The sequence below is a fragment of the Bos taurus genome, chromosome 7 (genome assembly GCF_002263795.3).
Source record: "Bos taurus isolate L1 Dominette 01449 registration number 42190680 breed Hereford chromosome 7, ARS-UCD2.0, whole genome shotgun sequence".
Lineage (NCBI taxonomy): Eukaryota > Metazoa > Chordata > Mammalia > Artiodactyla > Bovidae > Bos > Bos taurus.
In genome coordinates this window covers 108,871,147-108,893,505 of record NC_037334.1, presented here as the reverse complement: position 1 = coordinate 108,893,505, position 22,359 = coordinate 108,871,147, and the positions used below count along the sequence as shown (strand labels likewise).

General features: G+C 40.5%; 1 protein-coding gene across 2 annotated transcripts in view; it reads right to left on the bottom strand.

Moving 5' to 3' along the window:
- MAN2A1 (mannosidase alpha class 2A member 1) overlaps positions 1-22,359 on the bottom strand; it is a 210,749-nt gene that overhangs the window by 112,309 nt on the left and 76,081 nt on the right. For both annotated transcript variants that reach the window (NM_001205886.3, XM_059888188.1), the window contains exons 5-7: positions 12,942-13,069; positions 3,261-3,434; positions 154-340 (exon numbers count right to left, since the gene is read on the bottom strand). In NM_001205886.3, coding sequence (NP_001192815.2) covers positions 154-340; positions 3,261-3,434; positions 12,942-13,069 — 489 coding nt within the window. The remainder of the gene's footprint in view (positions 1-153; positions 341-3,260; positions 3,435-12,941; positions 13,070-22,359) is intronic.

Below are 22,359 nucleotides of genomic sequence, written 5' to 3'. Positions count from 1 at the left end.
TGGCATTTTTCAGCTGCTTTAAATCTCGTTTGAATGAATGCTTTGAGTAAGGATAATATTGGCTACCAAAGACCATTTATATAACTCTTCAGCAACAAGCCACTAATACTTACTTGTTCAAGATGCTGACTTATAAAATGCATATTTTCATACCTGTTCTGGAGATTTCCAGGATATATTGTTTCTGGGGGGACTCCCCAGGGACAACCGTATCTGCCTCCAGGAAGCCGTTTAAAATCAAACTGGCAGCATATTTTAGGATCAGGCCCACAAGTGTGGGGGATGTCGTAGCTGTAGAAGGGCATCATATGGCAAAAAATGTCTGTGACAGATCCCAGATCTACAACAAACAGCAATAGAGAGACCTGTGTAAATTTACAGATTTCATCCCCAAACTTTCAAAACGCCACCGCTTTACACATACACAGTGCAAGTTCCATCCTAAAGCAACAACCCCTCTAACTACTAATACACACACCCCAGCAGCATTCAACGGCCACCAGCCAGAAGGACGACACTTGTATCTCAGTGTCTGCCTGCATCTTCTGTCCAAACTTAACTGAAACAGAAAGGTCCCATCCTAAAGCAGCATCTGCTGACCTGGAAGGATATAAATGAGCAGAAGTTACAGCCAGCTCATCCAAAGTTACGGCCACCCCTGGCTGCCAGCGCCTGCCACATCTGCGTCTGCCTTGGGGAGCAGGGACTCTGAGAGGGACCATTAGCTGCGGAGACCAGGTGTGAAGAAGACACGAAGGCAGCAGAACAGGGGACTGGGAGAATAAGAGACGGAGAGGGAAGGGCCTGTGAAAATACTGGGGAAATACTCGTCTTCAGTGACAAGAAATAAGCGCACTCAGCAGAGTTTGTGCTGCTGCTGCTGCTAAGTCACTTCAGTCATGTCCGACCCTGTGCGACCCCATAGACGGCAGCCCACCAGGCTCCCCCGTCCCTGGGATTCTCCAGGCAAGGACACTGGAGTGGGTTGCCATTTCCTTCTCCAATGCATGAAAGTGAAAAGTGAAAGTGAAGTCGCTCAGTCGTGTCCGACTCCCAGCAACCCCATGGACTGCAGCCCACCAGGCTCCTCCGTCCATGGGATTCTCCAGGCAAGAGTATTGGAGTGGCATGCCATTGCCTTCTCCGCAGCAGAGTTTGTAGAGGGCCCCTTACCAGTGAAGGGCCAGTCTGACTGTTCTCCTTGGAGGCAGAGAAAAAGTAAAAATAATTTTCAAAACCAAAGAGAAGAATCAAAACAAAGCAAACAATAAAGATACAGAAAACGAGTACTGCTTCCCGACACAGAATTGTTTTTAATTGAAACCTCAATGCCAGTATGTGCTGGCATCATTGCCCTTGAGAGGTAAGATGCCTCCCACAAAGTAAGATTGGAGGGCTTTAATAAGAGTTAAAAAATGGCTATTTTTTGTTTAATTCTGACCTGTAAATATCTCTTCCTCTCTACATACAGATCTCCAATTCTCAGCAATGTATTGCTTTTATAATACAGACAGACAACAAGAAAAAAGAAACAAGCACCATATACATTTAAAAAATTTGAAAACAACTGCTTCATTAACAACCAGAACAAACAAAGAAGCTCACCTTAATTCCAAAACATCATTTCCAAGCAACATGTCCAAAGACAGCAGGTAGGTCCACCATACTGTTCAGCAGCACATTTACACATTTCAATTCACCTGCTGCATTTGGTGGTGTTAGTCTTTTATCCAATTAAGACTATAATTTTACAGGCAACAATGTTTTCTATATTTCTTCTTAGCATAGTATTAAGTGCATAAAAGTATTGATTTTATGCCAACTGATATTTATAAGCAATTTGAATGTAAGCAATAATTTAAGTAGGGCTTCCTCAAATAAATGATCCCTTTTCAACAAAAATTAATATGCTCCTAAGCATCTGATAAAATTATATAGGATGCAACCCCCCAGAAGCTCTTGTTTGCCCTACAGGTTCAGTTTTCCAGGATAATAAGTTATACAGTTAATTTGTTTCCTTTTGAAAAAACAACAGTGCCCATGAGAAAGATACTGTCTAAATTTACAAATGATGCTGCTGAAACACTTAATGAGGGTCTAGATTACCCAAAGAACAAGTATGATGTAATGCAGTGATGGCTGAACAGTCTTAATAATGAAATCCTTTTTCAGATGACATTTTACTGACAACTTGATACAGCTGGCAGCAGATGCTAGAGGTCAGGGGGCCTAGGCCTCGGAAGAGCACAGAACTGGGTTTAGATCCAGGCTTTGTACCTAGCACCTGTATGAGATTTGGCAAAGGGCCTCACCTTTTCACCATTTAAGAGGTCCTATAATAATAGAACCCAACTTGGCAATAATTACAAAGGTTCAATGAGAGAGTGAATATAAAGCATGTAACACAATGCATGTCCCATAATAAGGACTCACTAAGTAAAAATATGTAAGCAGACAATGGCCTGGGGGTAGGAAAGGCAGAGGCCCCTCAGGAGGGCTGAACCTTGCCACCCCTCCTCCAGCGCAGAGCTGGAGGCGTGCATCCGTGGATCCCCTGGAGGCGTGCATCCGTGGATCCCCGGGGTACCAAGAAGAGTGTGAAAACAAGTGACAAAGGAAACAGGACAGCTGTTCCAGGAGGGCAAGAGGAAGGTTTTAAAAGGCAATTCCAACTAGCTACAGAGACAGGAGGCAGAAGGAAGGAACACTGGCGGGGATTCCCCAGGAACTCAGTGGTAAAGGGTCAGCTGGCTATGCAGGAGACACAGCAGAGCCCCGGGTTCCATCCCTGGGTCGGGAAGATCCCCTGGAGAAGGAAATGGCAATGCACACCAGGACTCTTGCCTGGAAAATTCCACAGACAGAGGAGTCCAAAGAGCCACAGTCCCTGGGTTCGCAAAAAAGTCAGACATGACTTAGTGACTAAACAAACATCAGTTCTAATGCGATCAACTTTGTGGTAAAATGGGTACATTTTAAAATAGAATCAAATGAAAGCATTAGTTGCAAAAGACTAATTTCTTATTTTGTTTACTTCCTTTAGGCTTAAAAGAATCTACCATGTTCTATAGATTAATATTTTTACCAATGCTTAAAAGACTCCTGACACAATTATATTGAAAAAATAATTATGTGTATCTTTAAGCAACCTGATTCTCAAGAAAGACACGTTGAATAAAACCCATAACAGCAAGAGGTCATAACCCCTGTGAAATAATATCTAGGTCAAGTAAGATCTACTTTCATCTAACCCTACATACCCCAATTTTGTCTCCAAAAAAACTCCAGTGTTTTATGCAATGCAAAGTGTTTTTTAACTGCATAATGAACTCTCTGAATAAGCATGTGAGAAAATCCAGCACGTTTTAGAAGATACGCCATTGTTGGTGAATGTCCAAATGGGTCGATAGCCCAACCAGACCGAGGTTTCACTCCTGTTGATAAAGAGAATAAGTGTTATTTTTTTAATTGATAAATGAAAAAGAAAAAGTCACAACACATTCAGACCCACCCGAGCTCCCTGGTCTTCTGGATTCCAAGATAAAGGGCTGCCCAGAGCACCCTTAGTGAGACTCCCTGCAAGACCCCCGAGAGAAGGAGGACTCTGCCCCGGCCGTCCTCCCAGGCAGGGTGACTCACACTGGAAGTGAATCGGCTGGAGCTAAAGTGAGCACTCTGTCATCTGATAGATATTGGAAAGCTGCTGCAGTCAGTGGAGCCCGAGAAACACACAGGACCAAGCCACTGCCCTCTAGGAGCTAACAGTCCTCTCTTCTGTGGAGCTGCAAAAGCCTGCAACTCGCTCTTATACAACACAGAAAACTAATCCAAGTCATTTCAACTTGTACTCTCCAATCCCAACATTAAGGGATTTTAGGCTCTCTTTTATACCGTACAACAGTGCTAAATCATCATATAACACAGTAGCAGAACTGGCCAAAATAACTATGCTGTTATGTCCTTATAAATCTTAAGACATTCTGATGCTGGTACTTGCTATCAAGAAGGAATCAAAAGAATTTTTCACACCTGACTCACACCAATTCTGGTAAAGAACTAAAGATACACCTCAATTTCACAGAGGATAACATGAAAAACCAACATAATAAACACACAGGTTAGAATTAATGAAATAAGATTATTCATTGGGCAGTATGCAAATATTTATTCAGGATTCTTAAAGAAGGCTTCTATATGCTACATATACATAGACATAAGTAATCTAACTGTGCATTTTTTTCACTCAAACATCTATTTAGCACTTTCCATACACAGACTGGTTCCAAACAGGAAAAGGAGTACATCAAGGCTGTATATTGTCACCCTGCCTATTTAACGTCTATGCAGAGTACATCATGAGAAACGCTGGGCTGGAAGAAGCACAAGCTGGAATCAAGATTGCCAGGAGAAATATCAATAACCTCAGATATGCAGATGACACCACCTTTATGGCAGAAAGTGAGGAGGAACTCAAAAGCCTCTTGATGAAAGTGAAAGAGGAGAGTGAAAAAGTTGGCTTAAAGCTCAACATTCAGAAAACGAAGATCATGGCATCTGGTCCCATCATTTCCTGGGAAATAGATGAGGAAACAGTGGAAACAGTGTCAGACTTTATTTTTTGGGGGCTCCAAAATCACTGCAGTTGGTGACTGTAGCCATGAAATTAAAAGACGCTTACTCCTTGGAAGAAAAGTTATGACCAACCTAGATAGCATATTGAAATGCAGAGACATTACTTTGCCAACAAAGGTCCGTCTAGTCAACGCTATGGTTTTTCCAGTGGTCATGTATGGATGTGAAAGTTGGACTGTGAAGAAAGCTGCGTGCCGAAGAATTCATGCTTTTGAACTGGGGTGTTGGAGAAAAGACTCTGATGCTGGGAGGGATTGGGGGCAGGAGGAGAAGGGGACGACAGAGAATGAGATGGCTGGATGGCATCACCGACTCGATGGATGTGAGTCTGAGTGAACTCCGGGAGTTGGTGATGGACAGGGAGGCCTGGTGTGCTGCGATTCATGGGGTCACAAAGAGTCAGACACGACTGAGCGACTGAACTGAACTGAACTGAAGAAAGGATTACATTGGCTTAGGATTACACAAATGAGTTAATCTTGATCCTGATTATAGCTGTAAAGATTACCATGCAAGGTGTTCACAGAGAAAAACAGAAAAGAAAACAGAGAGAACGCTGCAGAACACTGAAGATTAAGCCAGCAAAGCAGACTGAAAAGGAAAAGTTGAACTGTCAGAGAACCAACAGTATATGTCAAAACTCAAAGAAGTTGCCATATGAAGTTTGCCCATTTCACATATGGGATTTACCTCCAAAAAATTATAAAGAAATCTTGAACCTATTTAGTACTTTGGGTTTTTTTGTGGTAGCATAGGTTTAGCAATTCTGAAACTTTCATGAATTCCAAGACTGAGCAAACTAGTTAGGTAAAGCAGCCAGGTTTTATATTTTGAGAGAAGGAACTGCAAACCAGTTCCTATAAATGTGCGAGTAGAATGGAGCCTATGGTACTGAGCTGAAATAGGAGACAGCAGTACTAACTTATGAATAAATGTACAAATAAACACACAAACATACATATATATTTAAACAAACTGTGTGTGTGTGTGTGTGTGTGTGTGCACGCGCACACTTCCTAGCTCACTGCACTAGGGAGGCCTAGATGCAGGAGCACTTCAGCATCCATTAGCTGAACTTTGCTCCTAGATTCTGACCTCTGAATGCTATGCTCTATAATAACCTCAGAGAGACAGCTTATTTCAGGGCTGAGACTGCGAAAGTACAAGATAACCCTAGAACAGAGTATTTGGGGCATAAAGTAAAGAAATGGCCAAAGAGTCATGGAAACATATTTTATAAAAATAAACTGGGAGATAGCTTGAAGGGGCTTCCATTGGCCAAATGTGGGACAACTGGGGCATCAAAATAAAGAACAGTAGCGCTGGACTAGAACCCGCTGAATAAAATAAAACCCACAAGCTCACAAATACAAAATAAAAAAGAAACCTCTTCCTTTTAGTAAAATGCTAACAAATAATTAGGTCTTCCCTGGTGGCTCAGCAGTAAAGAACCGCCTGCTAATGCAGGAGATGTGGGTTTGACCCCAGGGTTAGGAAGATCCCTTGGAGAAGGAAATGGCAACCCACTCCAGTATTCTCTGCTGGGAAATCCCACAGACAGAGGAGCCCGGCAGACTACAGTCCATGGGGTCCCAAGAGTCAGACAAAGCAACTAAACAACTAAAAACCAAGTTACGGAAGGAATGGTGGAGTTAGAAACTCATCAACAGATCCTAAAACTAAAATACTCAAGTTTGATGAGGAATTTTACCTGTTCTCAACGTGTCTCCCACAAAGCGGGTAAACGTAAAGAACAGCGAAGAAATGTAAGCCGTGCCTGGTCACGGACAGCGCCACTAGCACGGGAACAGAGAGGCGGCGCGCACTTCCTGATGAGACACACTGAGCCCACAGGAAAGACCCGTGGAGACATCCCAGGAAAATAGACAGACCAGACAGCGTGAGCCGAAGCTAAGGATAAGGGGAACCACTCAAACTGAGAGACGTTTTACAACAGAAGTCTGACTTCCTCAAAAATACCAAGGTTAAGAAACCCAGAGAACAGCTGAGGGAGTGCTCCAGGTTAAGGAGACAAAAAGACGTGACAGCTAGATGCCATACGTGACCCTGGACTGGGAGAGGGAAAACAGCAGCTTTTACTGAATAACATTACTAAGACAAGTGACAAGGTTTGAATATATGGTGAACTAGATTGTGGCATCATTGCTAAAACTCCTGATTTGACATCTTCTGCTTATCTAAGCAAACATCTCTGTTTCTTAGGAAGTAACACTGAAGGGACAAGATGTCTCCCACTTCTTCTCAAATGGTTCAAAAAAACATGCATGTGAATCTAACTACAGTCATCCCTTGGTATCCAAGGGAGATTGCTTCCAGGATGCCTGAAAAAACCAAAATCCTTGGATGTCAAGTTCCTTATATAAAATGGTATTATATTTTCATATAACCTACACACATCCTATTGCATATAGGCATACCTCGGAGATATTGAGGGTTTACTTCCAGACCACTGCCATAAAGAGAATATCACAATAAAATGTTACCCAGTACATATAAAAGTTATGTTTACATAGTCTATTAAGTGTACAAGAGCATTATGTCTAAAAAACTGTACATACTTCAGTTAAAAGAAACTATATGTAGAGAAAAGAGAACCCCTGCACTGCTGGTGGGAATGTAAGTTGGTATAGTCACTATAGTAAGCAGTACAGAAAATTCTTGAAAAATTAAAGAGAACTACCATATGACCCAGCGATTCCACACTTGGGAATTAATCTAAAGAAAACAAAAACACTAATTTGAAAAGATACACGGACCCCCACATTCACAGCAGCATTATTTACAGTAGTCAAGATACAGAAGCAACCTAAGTGTCCATAAGTGGATGGGTGGACATACATACATACCCACACATGTACATATACACACATACATATGTGCATGTATACATACAAATATACAACAGAACCGTATTCAGGCACATAAAAGAACATTTTTGACAACATTTACCAGGCTGAGGCAATCTGCTCTATGAAGTAAGTCAGACAGAAAAAGACAAACCACGTATGATGTCACTGACACGTAAGCTAGAAAACACATGAACAACAAAACAGAAAAGAGCCACAGACACGGAGAACAAACAGGTGGTTTCCAGAAGGGAGGAGACTGGCAAGAAGAAAGAAATAGGTGAGGGAGATTAAGAGGCACAAACTTCCAGCTGCAAAATAAGCCATGTGATTCCATATTTGAAATGTATGGAAACACAGAGTCACAGTGCTGTGTATCAGGGACATATGTTGTAGATCAATTATACTTCAAAAGCAGCAAACTCAGAGAGATCAGACCTGTGGTCACCAAAGGCAGGAGTGGGACAAGAAGGAACTGAATGAGGGTGGTCACAAGGTACACGCTTCCAGCTACAAGGTAAACAAGCACTAGGAATGCGATGCTGCTGCTCAGTTATGCCTGGTCGTTTGCAACCCGAGGGACTGCTGTGCGCCAGGAGCCTCTATCCTGCGCTCTCTCCCGAGTTTGCTCAAATTCTCGCCCATCGAGTCAGCGATGCTGCCTGACCATCTCATCTCTGCTGCCCCTTCCCTTTTGCCTTCCGTCTTTCCCAGGATCAGGCCTTTTCCAGTGAGTCGGCTTCCTTTGCCGCTCAGTTGTAAAGAGCTCGCCTGCAGTGCAGGAGATGCGGGTTCAGTCCCTGGGTCAGGAAGAGCCCCTGGAGAAGGGAATGGCTGCCCCTCCAGGATTCTTGCCTGGGAAATCCCATGGACAGAGGAGCCTGGTGGGCTAGAGTCCATGGGATTGCAAAGAGTTAGACACGACTGAGCGACTTCACTTCTTCATATATTGTCCAGAATAACAAGGGCAGAATAAGCTTACAAACAAAAGTAAAATCCAACATGAAAAGTTACAGTGATGTCTGATTTTATCATTACCAGTGATTTTTTCGATCAAAATCACCTGATACACAGGATAGAGCAACCTAGCTGCAACAAATTAAAGAATCCCTGGGGTGTAATGACAGAGAAAAAAGTGAATTTTTAAAAACTGATATGAAAGGAGGTGAAAGCTACACAGAGACTTAGAGGGAAACCCAGCATCCCGCCAGGATTTTCCTTGGTGTAAGTAAATATTTTTAAAAGGGGGTTAAGTGACAAATTTAAGGGAAAATGCATATAAGACAAATCCAAAATTTAAAAAGAGGGCATGTGTGCCAATAAAACCAGGAAAGATTTTGTGTTTTCATGTAAGAATAAGATCGTTAAAATATATAAAAGTAAAAGCAAGAAAAGTTACAGGAAATAATCATTAAAAAGAGTAAAACATACCACTTAAGTGATGGCAAATTTAATAGACTTAAAATCAAAACATGAGCAATATGAATAACATAATACAATTGGATCATTTCAAATACAATATTAGAACTTAAGATGAGTCAGAGAGAACAGTTATAAAATGCATATTTTAGGCAAAAGATAACCTTAAAAACTCAAATTTAAAGTTTCTAATGGTCGGTTTTATATAATAAAATGTATAAAAACAGAAATTAACAACCAAAGACTAAATAATTTTAAAGTGAAGTGGAGTGAAATGAAGTCACTCAGTCATGTCCGACTCTTTGCAACCCCATGGACTGTAGCCTATCAGGTTCCTCCATCCATGGGATTTTCCAGGCAAGAGTGCTGGAGTGGGGTGCTATTTCCTTCTCCAGAGGATCTTCCCAACCCAGGGATCGAACCTGGGTCTACCACATTGTAGGCAGATGCTTCACCATCTGAGCCATCAGGGAACTATAATTAGTTATTTTAAATTATTTAAATAATCGTTTATTAATAAATAATTATTAATAAATAATTATTTATTAACTAAAATTATTTAAATAATTATTTTAATTTAAAAAGTATCCCCAAATCAAATGTAAAAACAGTGTCCAAAACAAGCTGCTCCAAACTGTTTAGCAAACAAAACTGAGAACACTACAAGTGTTCTCACTATAGTCAAAGCTGCAATAAAGAAATTAATATTCTCAAATGTGTTCATTAAACTCTACTCTTAGGTATACATCCAAAAAAATGAAAACTTTTGCCCTCACAAAAACTTACACAAACGTGCACAGCAGCATTACCCAGAGTAGCTAAAAAGGAGGGCAATCTAAACGCCCATTAGCTGAAGGTGGAAAACAATGGATAAACAAATATGGTATATCCATACAAGAGGATATTATTCAGTCATTAAAAAGGAATAAACCCCTGATACATGCTATGGATACACCATGAAAGCATTATGCCAGGTAAAAAAGCTAGTCCCAAAAGGCCACGTTGTATGATGCCATTCATGTGAAATGTCCAGACCAGTCAAATCTGCGTGTGTGTGTGCGTGTTCCACTAAGGAGACTAGTGGTCACCTGAACCCAGGACACAGAAGGAAGGAGTCAGAAAGGGGTGTGACTATCAGTGAACCAGAGAGTCCTTTTGGGGATGCTGATAAGGCTCTAACACAGATGGTAGTCACGGCACACAACGCTGTGACAACACCAAGCACTACTGCGCCCTGTGCCTGGGAGGATCTCACAGCAGCAAAATGATGGTCACTCACGTACAGCAAGGAAAACATCTATGCTGAGCAAACGAAGGCAGACCCAAAGCGGCAGCCCTGAAATCAGTGCAAACGATCTGCAGTGACAGCAACGCAGAGCACTCGGCTGCAGGGAGAAACTCGGTGGGTGAGGGAATGAGGGGACTTTCTAGAATGATGAAAACGGGGTTATGTGGGTATATACATCTGTCAGAACTCCACAGTTACGACTTACATGTTGCACTACATGTAAATTACACATCCATAAAGAAAAAATCTACAAAATCCACTTACTGGAGTCTTGACAAAATTCTCTTAATGGAAAAAGTTTCAATTCCCTGGAAGACTATAAAAAAGCACCTGGAACAGTTCTTCGCTCAAAAAAACAAAAAGTTTTGGGAAAACGGAATTATAAAGTTGCCTGAAAAATGGCAGAAGGTAGTGGAACAAAATGGTGAATACTTTGTTCAATAAAGTTCCTGATGGGGGAAAAAAAGTGTCTTTTATTTTTACTTAAAAACTGAAGGAAATTTTTGGCCAACTCAGTATTCAAGAAAAGTGACACTAAGTAGGGGGTCCCTAAGTCCACCCCCAGACTTCTTTATTTAAGAAAACTTATAGCACCCAACATAAAGTCAAACTTACAGCTATGATTTATTACAGTGAAAAGATACAAAGAAAAATTAGCAGAAACAAACGGCACACAGGGCAGAGCCCACAGGAACCAGGCCCAGGCTTCTAAGAGCTCTCTCTCTGCCGGATTACCCAGACGGAGTCAACCACTGCACCAGTGAATGCAGACAACACCGAAAGGCGGCCAGCCAAACCGCTCCCTCGAGACTGTACCCAGGCCTTTCACTGGGCTCTGGGCATGTGGGTACTCACTGTCTAGTTCATAATACGATTCGACTCCCAGAAGGAAAACAAGTGTTTAACATATACTACATTGGGTTTACAAGCAGTTTAAACACAGTGAGTTACTCATCATTGAAGAATTCAACTCCTCAGACACCCACCAAAGAACAACTCTGCAAGCAAGACCTTTCTAAGGATAACATCTGACCTGCCATGCTAACTCTTTTCGGTACAGGTATGTTATCCGCAACTTACTCTACGAGAATCACAACAATAATAATATGGAAAGAGAAAAAAGTAAAGCAAATGTGTCAAAATGTTAATAACTGGTGAGTGTGATTGGGGGCTTTATGGGAGTTCTTTGTAGTACTCTTAGAATGCTTGTATTTGAAATTATTCCAAAATAAAAAGTCACTATTAATGGGGTGGGAGGGTGTCATTTCTAACAGAATATTTTAAAATATTTTAAAATAATAAAATATAAATAATTTCAATTGCAAATGTATATTTACTATAAACTACAAAACTGTACTGAAAAATATGTGAGCATAATTACACACACGCTGTTTGCCGTTGTTTTAGTCATTAAGCCTTTTGTGAGCCCATGGACTGTAGCCTGCCAGACTCCTCTATCCATGGGATTTCCCAGGCAAGAATACTGGAGTCTGCTGCCATTTCCTACTTCAGGGGATCTTCCTGTCCCAGGGATCGAGCCCACATCTCCTGTATTGGCAGGCAGATTTTTTACTACTGAGCCACCAGGGAAGCCCCATTTACCGTGATGCACAATGCAAATATCATATATCACAAAGATTTCAATTAGTCCCATGTTCTTATGAGTTGTATGAACTGATTTTACCAGTTCAGGATCCTCTTCCCCTTACAGGACCCATTCACCTGGTTCAAGTGGGGCTGACCCTGCCTCAAATCTCTCTTTCCTTGAGACCATTTGCATCAAACTAACCAGGTCGCAGTGATTTCAGCTCCTATAGCTATGGCCACAAAAAACTGACTCGGAAATAACCATCTAACCCAAAGCGGGCCAGTTAGGTAAGGTATTAATTGCAGACTCCTCCTGTTGGGCTAGGAAGACCAGAGTCCTGGCTGTCTCCAGCTATCACACTCCCCAGGAGGAGATGCAAGAGTGAGCAGGCCCAAGAGACAGCACCCAGGCAGCACAGTCCAAGTCCTCTGGGCCCAGTCTGCCCTGGCGCTGCCCCATCTCTGGCAATTAGGTGTTTGCCTTTTATGATCAAGGGTCTTAACTAATACATGATTAAAATTCCAGTGGGATATTTTTAGGAGAAAATACTAAAATTAATAAACAAAATTGATAAAATAGGTGAAACAAGGTAGATGATCCTTAAAGTGACCACATTATACCTATATAACAGAGTTTATGATCCAAAAGACATAAATTGATGAAAAATAAGTTATTCAATAATAATCAGTCCTAGAAAAATTAATTATTAAAAAAATAAAAGACCCCATCTCACCTCTCCCAAAATGAACTGCCCAAAGTAGTCCACATGAGCTACCAGGGCTTACCTGGGAGCTCAGCTGATAAAGAATCTGCCTGCAACACAAGAGACCCTGATTCGATTCCTGGGTCGGGAAGACCCCCTGGAGAAGGGACAGGCTACCCACTCCAGTATTTTTGGGCTTCCCTGGTGGCTCAGATAGTAAAGAATCTGCCTGCAACGTGGGAGACCTGGGTTCAACCCCTGGATTAGGAAGATCCCCTGGCAGGGGGCATGGCAGCCCACTCCAGTGTTCTTGCCTGGAGAATCCCCATGGACAGAGGAGCCTGGCGGGCCATAGTCCATGGGGTCGCAAAGAGTCGGACGCAACTGAGTGACGAAGCACAGCACAGCACAGTCCACACGGAAGAGAAAGATACCCATACGTACCTAGATTCTTCTCCAGCCACTGATGTCCTTCAATTAGTTGGTCAATTATGGCAAAATAATGTGCACCAGCTTCATCAGGCATTACCCAGCCACCTGTCACAATTTCAAACTGACCGTTTTCTAGCAAACTAGGGAGAAAATAACATAAGAATTTACATTAACATATATAAAAAAAGTTGAAATTAAAAAGTAAGACATCATAAACATTAGGTATAGCCTTTAAATGTATTTACAGTAATTAAAAAAAAAACAACACAGTGCATGAATTTCCACTTTGGGACACTGGTGATGAAGCATGCATGGCACAGTATCTGAGGTGACCTGTCCTAAAGACAAAGCCACACAGGTGACTCTGGGAGATCTATTTCATAAAGGATATGCTCTCCCACATAGCTTCCTGAAGTCAGCAGCCATGTCTCATTTATTTCTGGATCTTGCTGAGCACCTGGCAAAGTGCTTTACTCAGAGTGTATGCTTGAGGAGTGTCTACTGGTGGACAGTCATTTTAAGCACAGCATTTGTTTTATCATACTTACTTTAGTACTTCTGACATTAATAAGTTAATCATGCAAACTATAAAAGTAATGATAATAAAGGTAAATCTAATAGTATCACATGCTTCTGGGAACACAGAAGACATTATAGAGCACCCTGCTCTGGAGTCAGTTATAACATAGGCTATAAAGTTTATCTTTCATTATTGAGTGAAAAGGTCTAACATGATCATCATCTGTTCATTGGGTTCTCCTTTACATAACACCATACAAAGTGTTACATCTTTCTCAGAGAAAGAAAAAAATAATCAACTAATAAAAAATCTGAAAAACTACATGAGGAAGTATAAATGTCAAGAACTTTAGCAAACATCTTAAGTGCTACAGACTTCTGAGTTTGTGACAAGGTGGTTTTGAAAATGCTGTAAAATTTCAGAAGGAAAAGCAGTTTTAATAAGGATAAATATCACTGAACACCTATAACTTAACAGCCAAGTATCAAGCCAAATTTAACTAAAACAGACCAGAAGCATAAAGAATAATTTTATACAAGGCATATAACACAAGCTGTAGCATTAACAAAACATCTGATTTTTTCAAACACAGAACCAATGACAGAATGGATAAGGACACAATTTCTAAAAGTGAATGAATGAATGATTTCCTTGTGTAAAATGAAAAGGTATTAATTACATCTGTGTCACCATGGGGATCACCAACTAATGCAATCTCCCACGGAGAATATGATGGTTCATTATTGTATTAAAGAAACCCAGTCACATCTCAGATTCTCAGCTTCTCACAGGCCCACATCAGACTTACAAGAAAGAAGATGGGAATTCCTAACAACTGTATCTCTTTAAGAACACAACAAAACCCAAGGCGATTTTGTCCCACTTTTCCTGCCAACAGGACTTCATTTAAGGTTCCTTCTTCCTCTTCTCTTTCTGTTGATTGCCTGCTTTAGCCACACTCTAGAGGCCACGGCAGCCCCAGCCCCTTATACCTATGGCCAGTACTTGGAAGCCTGAGATGTCAGGAAAGATTTGGAGTTTAATCTCTAGCCACCTTAGCTCAGTATTTCAGTAAACAGATCTTTTGGAAAACATCACAAATAAACTGGCCAAAACAAATTCTGTGCTTCTCCGGAACAGAGAATAGAAACTATAAAGTAACTAATCTGAATACTATTAAGATTAAATGGGAAAAAAAAAATCACTCAGACAATGGAATTTTTCACCTATTTCTGCCAGTTTTATTTTGCTACATATTTCCTGTCCCATAAGCATAAATAGGCTCCAAGAAACAGCCAAGCCAGCAAATAATCATGCATATTAAATCTCTTCAACTCCATTTGTAAATACTTTACCCCTTCCCCTCCCCATGACGCCTAAGATACTACTGAGATTAGAGACTGAATTCTCATCTGTACACAGTGATTGAAGACTACCCCATCTGTAACACAGGGGAGGCGTGAAAGCCCCTGCTCATTTAACTGCTTTTCATAATTTTCTTAGCTATTTTCTCCTGTCTTTCCTTTCTCAGATCAAATAAACCCACCCACAGAAGCCTCCAGGATACCCATCCTTCCTTGTCCTACCAACCGCTACAATATCAGCTCCAGGACAGAAGGGACCAGGACGTGCTGCTTTGTTCATTTCTCCAGGCCAGCACCGAGAAACTTACGTGGCATATAATGGGCACTCTGTTGCTAGATGAATAGGGAATCCATGAATGAGATTCTCAGTTTAAAATCAGTATTAACATAAAGCTTTTGATTGGCTGCAGTGCAAAGACATAGGCAAATAAATTGGACAGGGAAGGGTCAGCTAAAAAGGGGTGAATAATGTAGGTGTGAAGGGACACGATCTGGAATGTGGCTTATGTAGGAGAAACGAACGAGGAAGGAGAAAGAGGAGACGCTTGAGGAAGCATCAGCGGGAATCAAGAAACACCTGAAATAAGAGCGAGCACTAAAGCACGTCTGACACGGGATTGGATTCCAGGTGTCTCAGAGACTGGTGCTGCTCACACAGTGCAGCTCAGCTGAGAAGGGAGTCATTTTACAATTTACAGTGTGATACATATAAATTTGGATAAGGCTATTTGATGTGACAATGAGGCAGTCAAAAGAAACTAACAAAAAAGAAAACTAAGTTTAGGGGAAAAGGCCAATATACAGATTACATCTTGAAGAAACGGCACAAAGAGGAAATAGAAAAGGATAGGAAATTTGGAGAAAACAGTCAAAGGAGAGTTAAGGAACAAGTAGAAGGAAAGTGTAAGAGGAAACTGAGGCAATAAGAAATGTTAGAGATAAAAATAAATCTGCAACTATCTCCTGAAACCACCTAGGAGAGAGTCATCAAGAGCAACCCGCACCTCTGCTTGGTAAAAGGCATTTTTACAGCTTAAAAAGCTACCATATAACTGCAACTTAGAAACAGACACATCAGTGGGTCAGAATATAAAGTTGAGAAATAAATTTTACAAATATTTATATTATTAAAATACCTATTAAAGTACTGGGGAAGCATGGATTACAGTTGGTTTTTCAAATCTTCAGAGTGATTTGAAACAAGCTCGTAAGAAAGCCAAGATGCTCTGTCATGGAAGACAAACAGCTGACATGTGCAGTGGCTCAAACAGATTTTTAACAAAAACTACATGAGGCAGTCACAAGAGGCATAAGTGGTGTCATAACAGCAAGCCAGGAAGAACACAGGTTTTAGCTTTTCTCAGCACAGTTTCTCTAACCCGTAGAACAGAATGGGAGAGGATAGACAGCATGATTTAAGACGGACACCTGGCCAGATAACCAGGTTAGTGAGTACTATTTCACTCTCTAGTCCACACATAGGAATGCTGAGAACCGGATTATAAACCAGACAGTCTCACAGGCAGGAAGGTCAGGCTTAATAAAATATACTCACTGTGTTAAGCAAAACTGCCACTTGACCAGTTTAAAAAAAAGACCCATGAACACGTAAAAATTGCAGCAGTGCACAAACTAGCCATGTACACCCCTGATTTCTAGGACATATGCAACAAGCGCTTAGGAAGCATCTGAGGAATGACAAAACAAAACGGTCCAAATAAACATGCAGACATTGACCTAATGAAGCACAGCAGCCGTCAGCATCGTGTAGTGACGGGGACAAAACGCGGTCCTGACAGTCTCGCAGAAGCAACACTCCAGGAACTAACCAGGAAAAATATTTATAAGCAATAGCAGAAAGGCCATGCTATCCTACAAAAAGCACCATATTTAAAACTGCCATTGTTACGAAACAAAATAAAGTTAAGACAGACTGCAAGCTGTACATTTGACCCTTTCATAATTTTTTAAAATCAAGTAACAGGAAACAGAGAAGAAGCTACTTAGAGCAAATACAGGTGTTCCCAAGTAATGTTTCCATTCACTTAGCACTCAACAAGCATGAATTGAGCCATTTCCCTGCAACTGTCAGGGCAGTACAGCAATAAGGACCTACTGTACGGCACAGGGAAACACATATCTCACAATAACCTGAAATGAAGAAGAATCTGAAAAAGCATATACGTATTCATATACAAATATACGCGTACCTGAATCACTGCTATGTACCTGGAACTAACACAACACTGCAAATCAACGACACTCCAGTAAGAGGTGCTTTCTGAAAAACAAGCAAGCAAGCTCCGTACACTGCTTTTAGGAGAGCGATGCCTACTGTGCTAATGATAAACTTAAAGGATGAAGAAACTGTAAACAAAGTTACCCAGATCTAACTCCCCAGTAACAACCACTATTATCACTTTGAAAAAAAAAACAAGGAAATGCAAAATCAAAAATGCTGCACTCATCTCATAGGGTCTTATTGTTTAATTTCTGCCAAGACACTCTCTGGTTTCTGGTTAATTTTTTGCATGAATGCCCTTCCTAACATTTCCTAATAAACAAGAGATCTAGAAACAAATGAAAAGACAAGGAAAGAGACGGAGAGAAAGGAGTACGTACATGCAGCAAGTCCAGAAAATAGGAAGCCAGGCACTAACTTTCACAATTAACAACACCCTTATTTTACTTTTTGAAATAGCTGATCTGTAAGCCACTATGCACTTCTCTGTTTCTACAATTTCTCTGCTTGAAAGCTTGATATAAAAAGCTTTAGAAGATACTGATCAAAAGTAAGCTGAGCATCTCTGTCAAGCTCACTGTGCTGTGAAGAGTGAATCTACTCGCCAAGCACAGGAAGCGGCAAGCCCTTTTCTCTGAGAGTCCCTCTCCTCCGTGTAGACATATCACACATTCAGACTTTGGTCACACACAGAAGGACAGACGTCAAGAGCTTTCTTCCCCAAACGGGGAAACTGTTACAGATAACTTAGTAGCAAACAATGCATCATTTTGCCAGCATCAAAGAATCACAAATTAATTTCACATGATAAAAAGAGTTGAATTTGTAATCATACATCTAGGGAAATATGAAATAACACATGATGATACACAGGGATTCATTCTTAAATAAAAAACTAGTTAAATGGAAAATTTAAAAAGATGGAGGCTCCCAATGAATCAATTAATAATTTAAAAACATTTGCTCATCAGATTTATATGCCTTTCATGAGAAGTATTTAATAAGAGAGTAAAAATAAGTTTTCTCTTAAAACTCCTCAGATAATAAATCGGGAAACTCACCGTATTCTTCTGAGTATTGTCGATGCCCACCTTTAGAGGATATATGAGGGGCAAACAGCCAGTGAGTCATCTGTCCTCATCTCCTCCTCACTTCACTCCAACCATATCCTGTCTCTGAGTTTGCAGTCTATGCTCTCTCTGTCTGGAGGATCCTCTCCCAATATTTGCCTCACTGGCTCGTAATGCATCCATTAGGAGCCTCTCTGGCCAACACACACTCCACCCAAACCCCACCTAAATTGTTATCTTGCATAAAACCCAAAACTTTTCTTCATGGCACTTTTCACAAAATTTAATAACACATTTTCATGTTCACGGTCTTTGTCCCCCAGCAGACTACCAGCTCACAAAGGCAGGAATCATATCTGTTTTGCTAACCATTTAAATCTCGGTGTTCCTATTAGAAAAGAATACCAACAACCCCAAAGAAATGCAAACAAAAAATATGAAGCAGATATTTCAGAAATAACTAGCTGCTAAAAATGAAAAGAAGTTTAATGTCACTCATAAGGAAATGCAAATTAAAACTTCAATGAGATCAAAAAGTTGTACAACACACTGTGATGTCAAGGATGTTTAGAAAAAGGTATTGTTACTTAAGACTAGCAATAACTATCAAATTTTAAAATGCATATATACTTTTATCTATGCTCATTAAAATGAAGTCAGAAAATAGATAAAAATAAACAAAAGCACTGTACAGTCAGCCCTACATATCTGCAGGCTCTGTGTCCGCACACTGAACCAACTTCTGAAGGAAAATTTTAAAAAGAAAAAGCTTCCAGGAAGTCCCAAAAGCAAAACTGAATTTGCCGCACACTAGCCACTATTTACACAGCACTGACATTACACTGACAACTATTAACACTTCATGGCAAATAGACGGGGAAACAGTGGAAACAGTGTCAGACTTTATTTTTCTGGGCTCCAAATTCACTGCAGATGGTCATTGCAGCCATGAAATTAAAAGACGCTTACTCCTTGGAAGGAAAGTTATGACCAACCTAGACAGAATATTAAAAAGCAGAGACATTACTTTGACAAGAAAGATCCATCTAGTCAAGGCTATGGTTTTTTCCAGTGGTCATGTATGGATGTGAAAGTTGGACGGTGAAGAAGGCTGAGCGCCGAAGAATTGATGCTTTTGAACTGTGGTGTTGGAGAAGACTCTTGAGAGTCCCTTGGACTGCAAGGAGATCCAACCAGTCCATTCTAAAGGAGATCAGCCCTGGGTGTTCACTGGAAGGACTGATGTTGAAGCTGAAACTCCAGTACTTTGGCCACCTGATACGAAGAGCTGACTCATTTGAAAAGACCCTGATGCTGGGAAAAATTGAGGGCCAGGAGGAGAAGGGGACGACAGAGGATGAGATGGTTGGATGGCATCACCAACTCAATGGACATGGGTTTGGGTGGACTCTGGGAGTTGGTGATGGACAGGGAGGCCTGGCGTGCTATGGTTCAAGGGGCTGCAAAAAGTTGGACATGACTGAGCGACTGAACTGAACTGAACTGAACTGATCAACATAACATTTACATTGTATTAAATATTATAAGTAATCTGGAGATGGTTTCAAGTATGCAGGAGAAATGTGTGTAGGTTAAATGCAAATATTACTCAATTTCATGTAAGGATTTTGGTATCCGAGGCAGGCTCTGCAACCAATCCTCTGAGGATTATCAAGGGTCGACTGTATACACTAAATATAAAGATACACTCCATGCATTCACAAGAGACCGTAAAAGAAAATACAGGGCCATTAATCAGGAGAAGTTAAATAAAGGCCCACTCATAGCAAAGACTTGTATACAGTCTTTAAAAAAGAAAGATTCCTGAAAGATTCTCTGAGATATATTAAGTTTAAAAAGCATGGTACAAAACTCATTAGGATGGCTATTATAAAAAAAAAGAAAAGAAAAACAGGAACCAGGTGTTGATAAGAAATGCAGAGAAGCTGGAAACCGCCAGCACTGCTAGTGGCGACGTCAAGTGACGCAGCTTGTGCGGGGACCTGCGTGGGGGCTCTGTGAACACTTAAACTTGGAACTGCCACAGGACCCAGCAATTCCACTTCTGGGTATACACACAGAAGAAAGAAAGGAAGGACTCAAACTGGCATTTACATACTCATGCTCATCGCAGCATTTTTGCCCAAAGGTAGAAACAATCCAAACGCCCACTGACGGGCGAATGAACAAGCAAAACACAGCACATTCATGCAACGGAACACGGTGCAGCCCTGGAAAAGGAGGGAACTGACACATGCTTCAATATGAACCTCAAACACATTATGGTAACTGAAATAAGGCAGATACAAAAAAACAAGCATTGTATGATTTCACCTGTAGGGTGAAACTGACAGAGACAGAGGCAGAATGGTGATTGCCAGGCCAGACTGAAGGGGCCTGGGGAGTTACTGTGTAACAGGTACAGCATTTCAATCTAAGATGATGAAAAAGTTCTGGAGATGGGCGATGGGTATGTTGCAAAACAATGTGAATATATGTAATGCCAGCGAATGTCACACAGAGAAACATTAAAATGATAAATTTTGGGTTATATACATTACACTACAATAAAAAAGATGCACTCAAAAAAAGCACAATGTGCGTGGCATGCTGTCATTTGCATAATGCATAAGAACGTGTCTTTGCATATATGTACATGAACGTATCTTTTCCTATTTCTGTATAAATTATATATATCTGATCACAATAGCTGCCTCCTGTGAAGTTAGATGACAAAGAAACAGGAGTCGTCAGCACCTTACCTTTCACTGTGTACCCTTCATATGTTCAGACTTATGTTAAAAATGAATTAAACTGTTCTCTAAACTATAAATGCCATACTACCCTGATTTCTTTTAAGCACTAAAAACAAACAAAACTATAGCATAAAATAGTCATGAAATTTCATTTAAGAATATTTATCATATTAGATGGTTTAACTAATAGCTTCTGTAAAATTTCAATAAGATATACTTTAAATATTTCATTGTATAATAAATAGTATTTCATTTTCTCATTTTTTAAAAATAAAAGCAATAAAATTCTCATTCAAATAAATCAGAAAATACATGAAGTTGAAGAATAAAATTGAAAATTTCACTCTTAATGTCCTTCTATAAAGACATAAAGGGTTATAGTAGACATAGTTTTTAACCAGTTTATTTTACTTAATACTATACTTTGGCCACCTCATGCAAAGAGTAGACTCATTGGAAAAGACTCTGATGCTGGGAGGGATTGGGGGCAAGAGGAGAAGGGGACGACAGAGGATGAGATGGCTGGATGGCATCACTGACTCGATGGACGTGAGTCTGAGTGAACTCCGGGAGTTGGTGATGGACAGGGAGACCTGGCGTGCTGCGATTCATGGGGTCGCAAAGAGTCAGACACGACTGAGCGACTGATCTGATCTGATCTACCATAAACATCTTTCCATGTCAATAAATAGACATATATCATTGTTATGGCTGACCATTTTTGCTGAATTATTTATAATTGAGATATAGCCAACACATAATATACATGTGTTCAGTTTGATGTATTTTGACAACTGTTTATACCCGTTACTGCCCAAAATTGTACCCGTTACTACCGAAAATAAGACATAAGCTATTCAGAGATGTCCCTTCTGCCCTTTTCCAATCAATTCCCCCCAACAATAACAACCAGAAAGTGACATCCTTACCTTGCGATTCCTATCCCAACAGATGAGCTACTCTCAGACGTCACAAAGCAGAGTCGTACAATGTGCTTTGCTATCAGGACTCTTTTGCTAACATGTTTGTTAGATTCATCCATATTTCTGTATATTTCAGTAACATTACTTTTCATGGCCAAGTGATAATTCATTGTTTAAATACGGCACAAAATTTTAATTCATTATTCTGTTGATGGATATTTGAACTGTTTCCAGTTTGAAGTCATTATAAAAGATTCTGCTATGAAAATGTCTACGTAAGTCTTTTTTGTGAACATGTTTTTATTTTTCTTGGATAAATTCCTAGGAGGGAGCCCCCAGGAACTAGACTTACCTGGTCCCAGCCCTCACGGCAGGGGAGGAAAGACAATGGAATGAAAACTGTATCACAGTAAAGCAGGTTCCTTCTATGGGAACAAGAAGGTCTTGGAAAGTTGATGAATACTTAACTTTGGAAAACTCAGGCAGCCTTTCAGGAAGTAATTTCTCATTTTATATTCCCACTAGCAGTGTCAGAGAGCTACAGTCACCGCACCC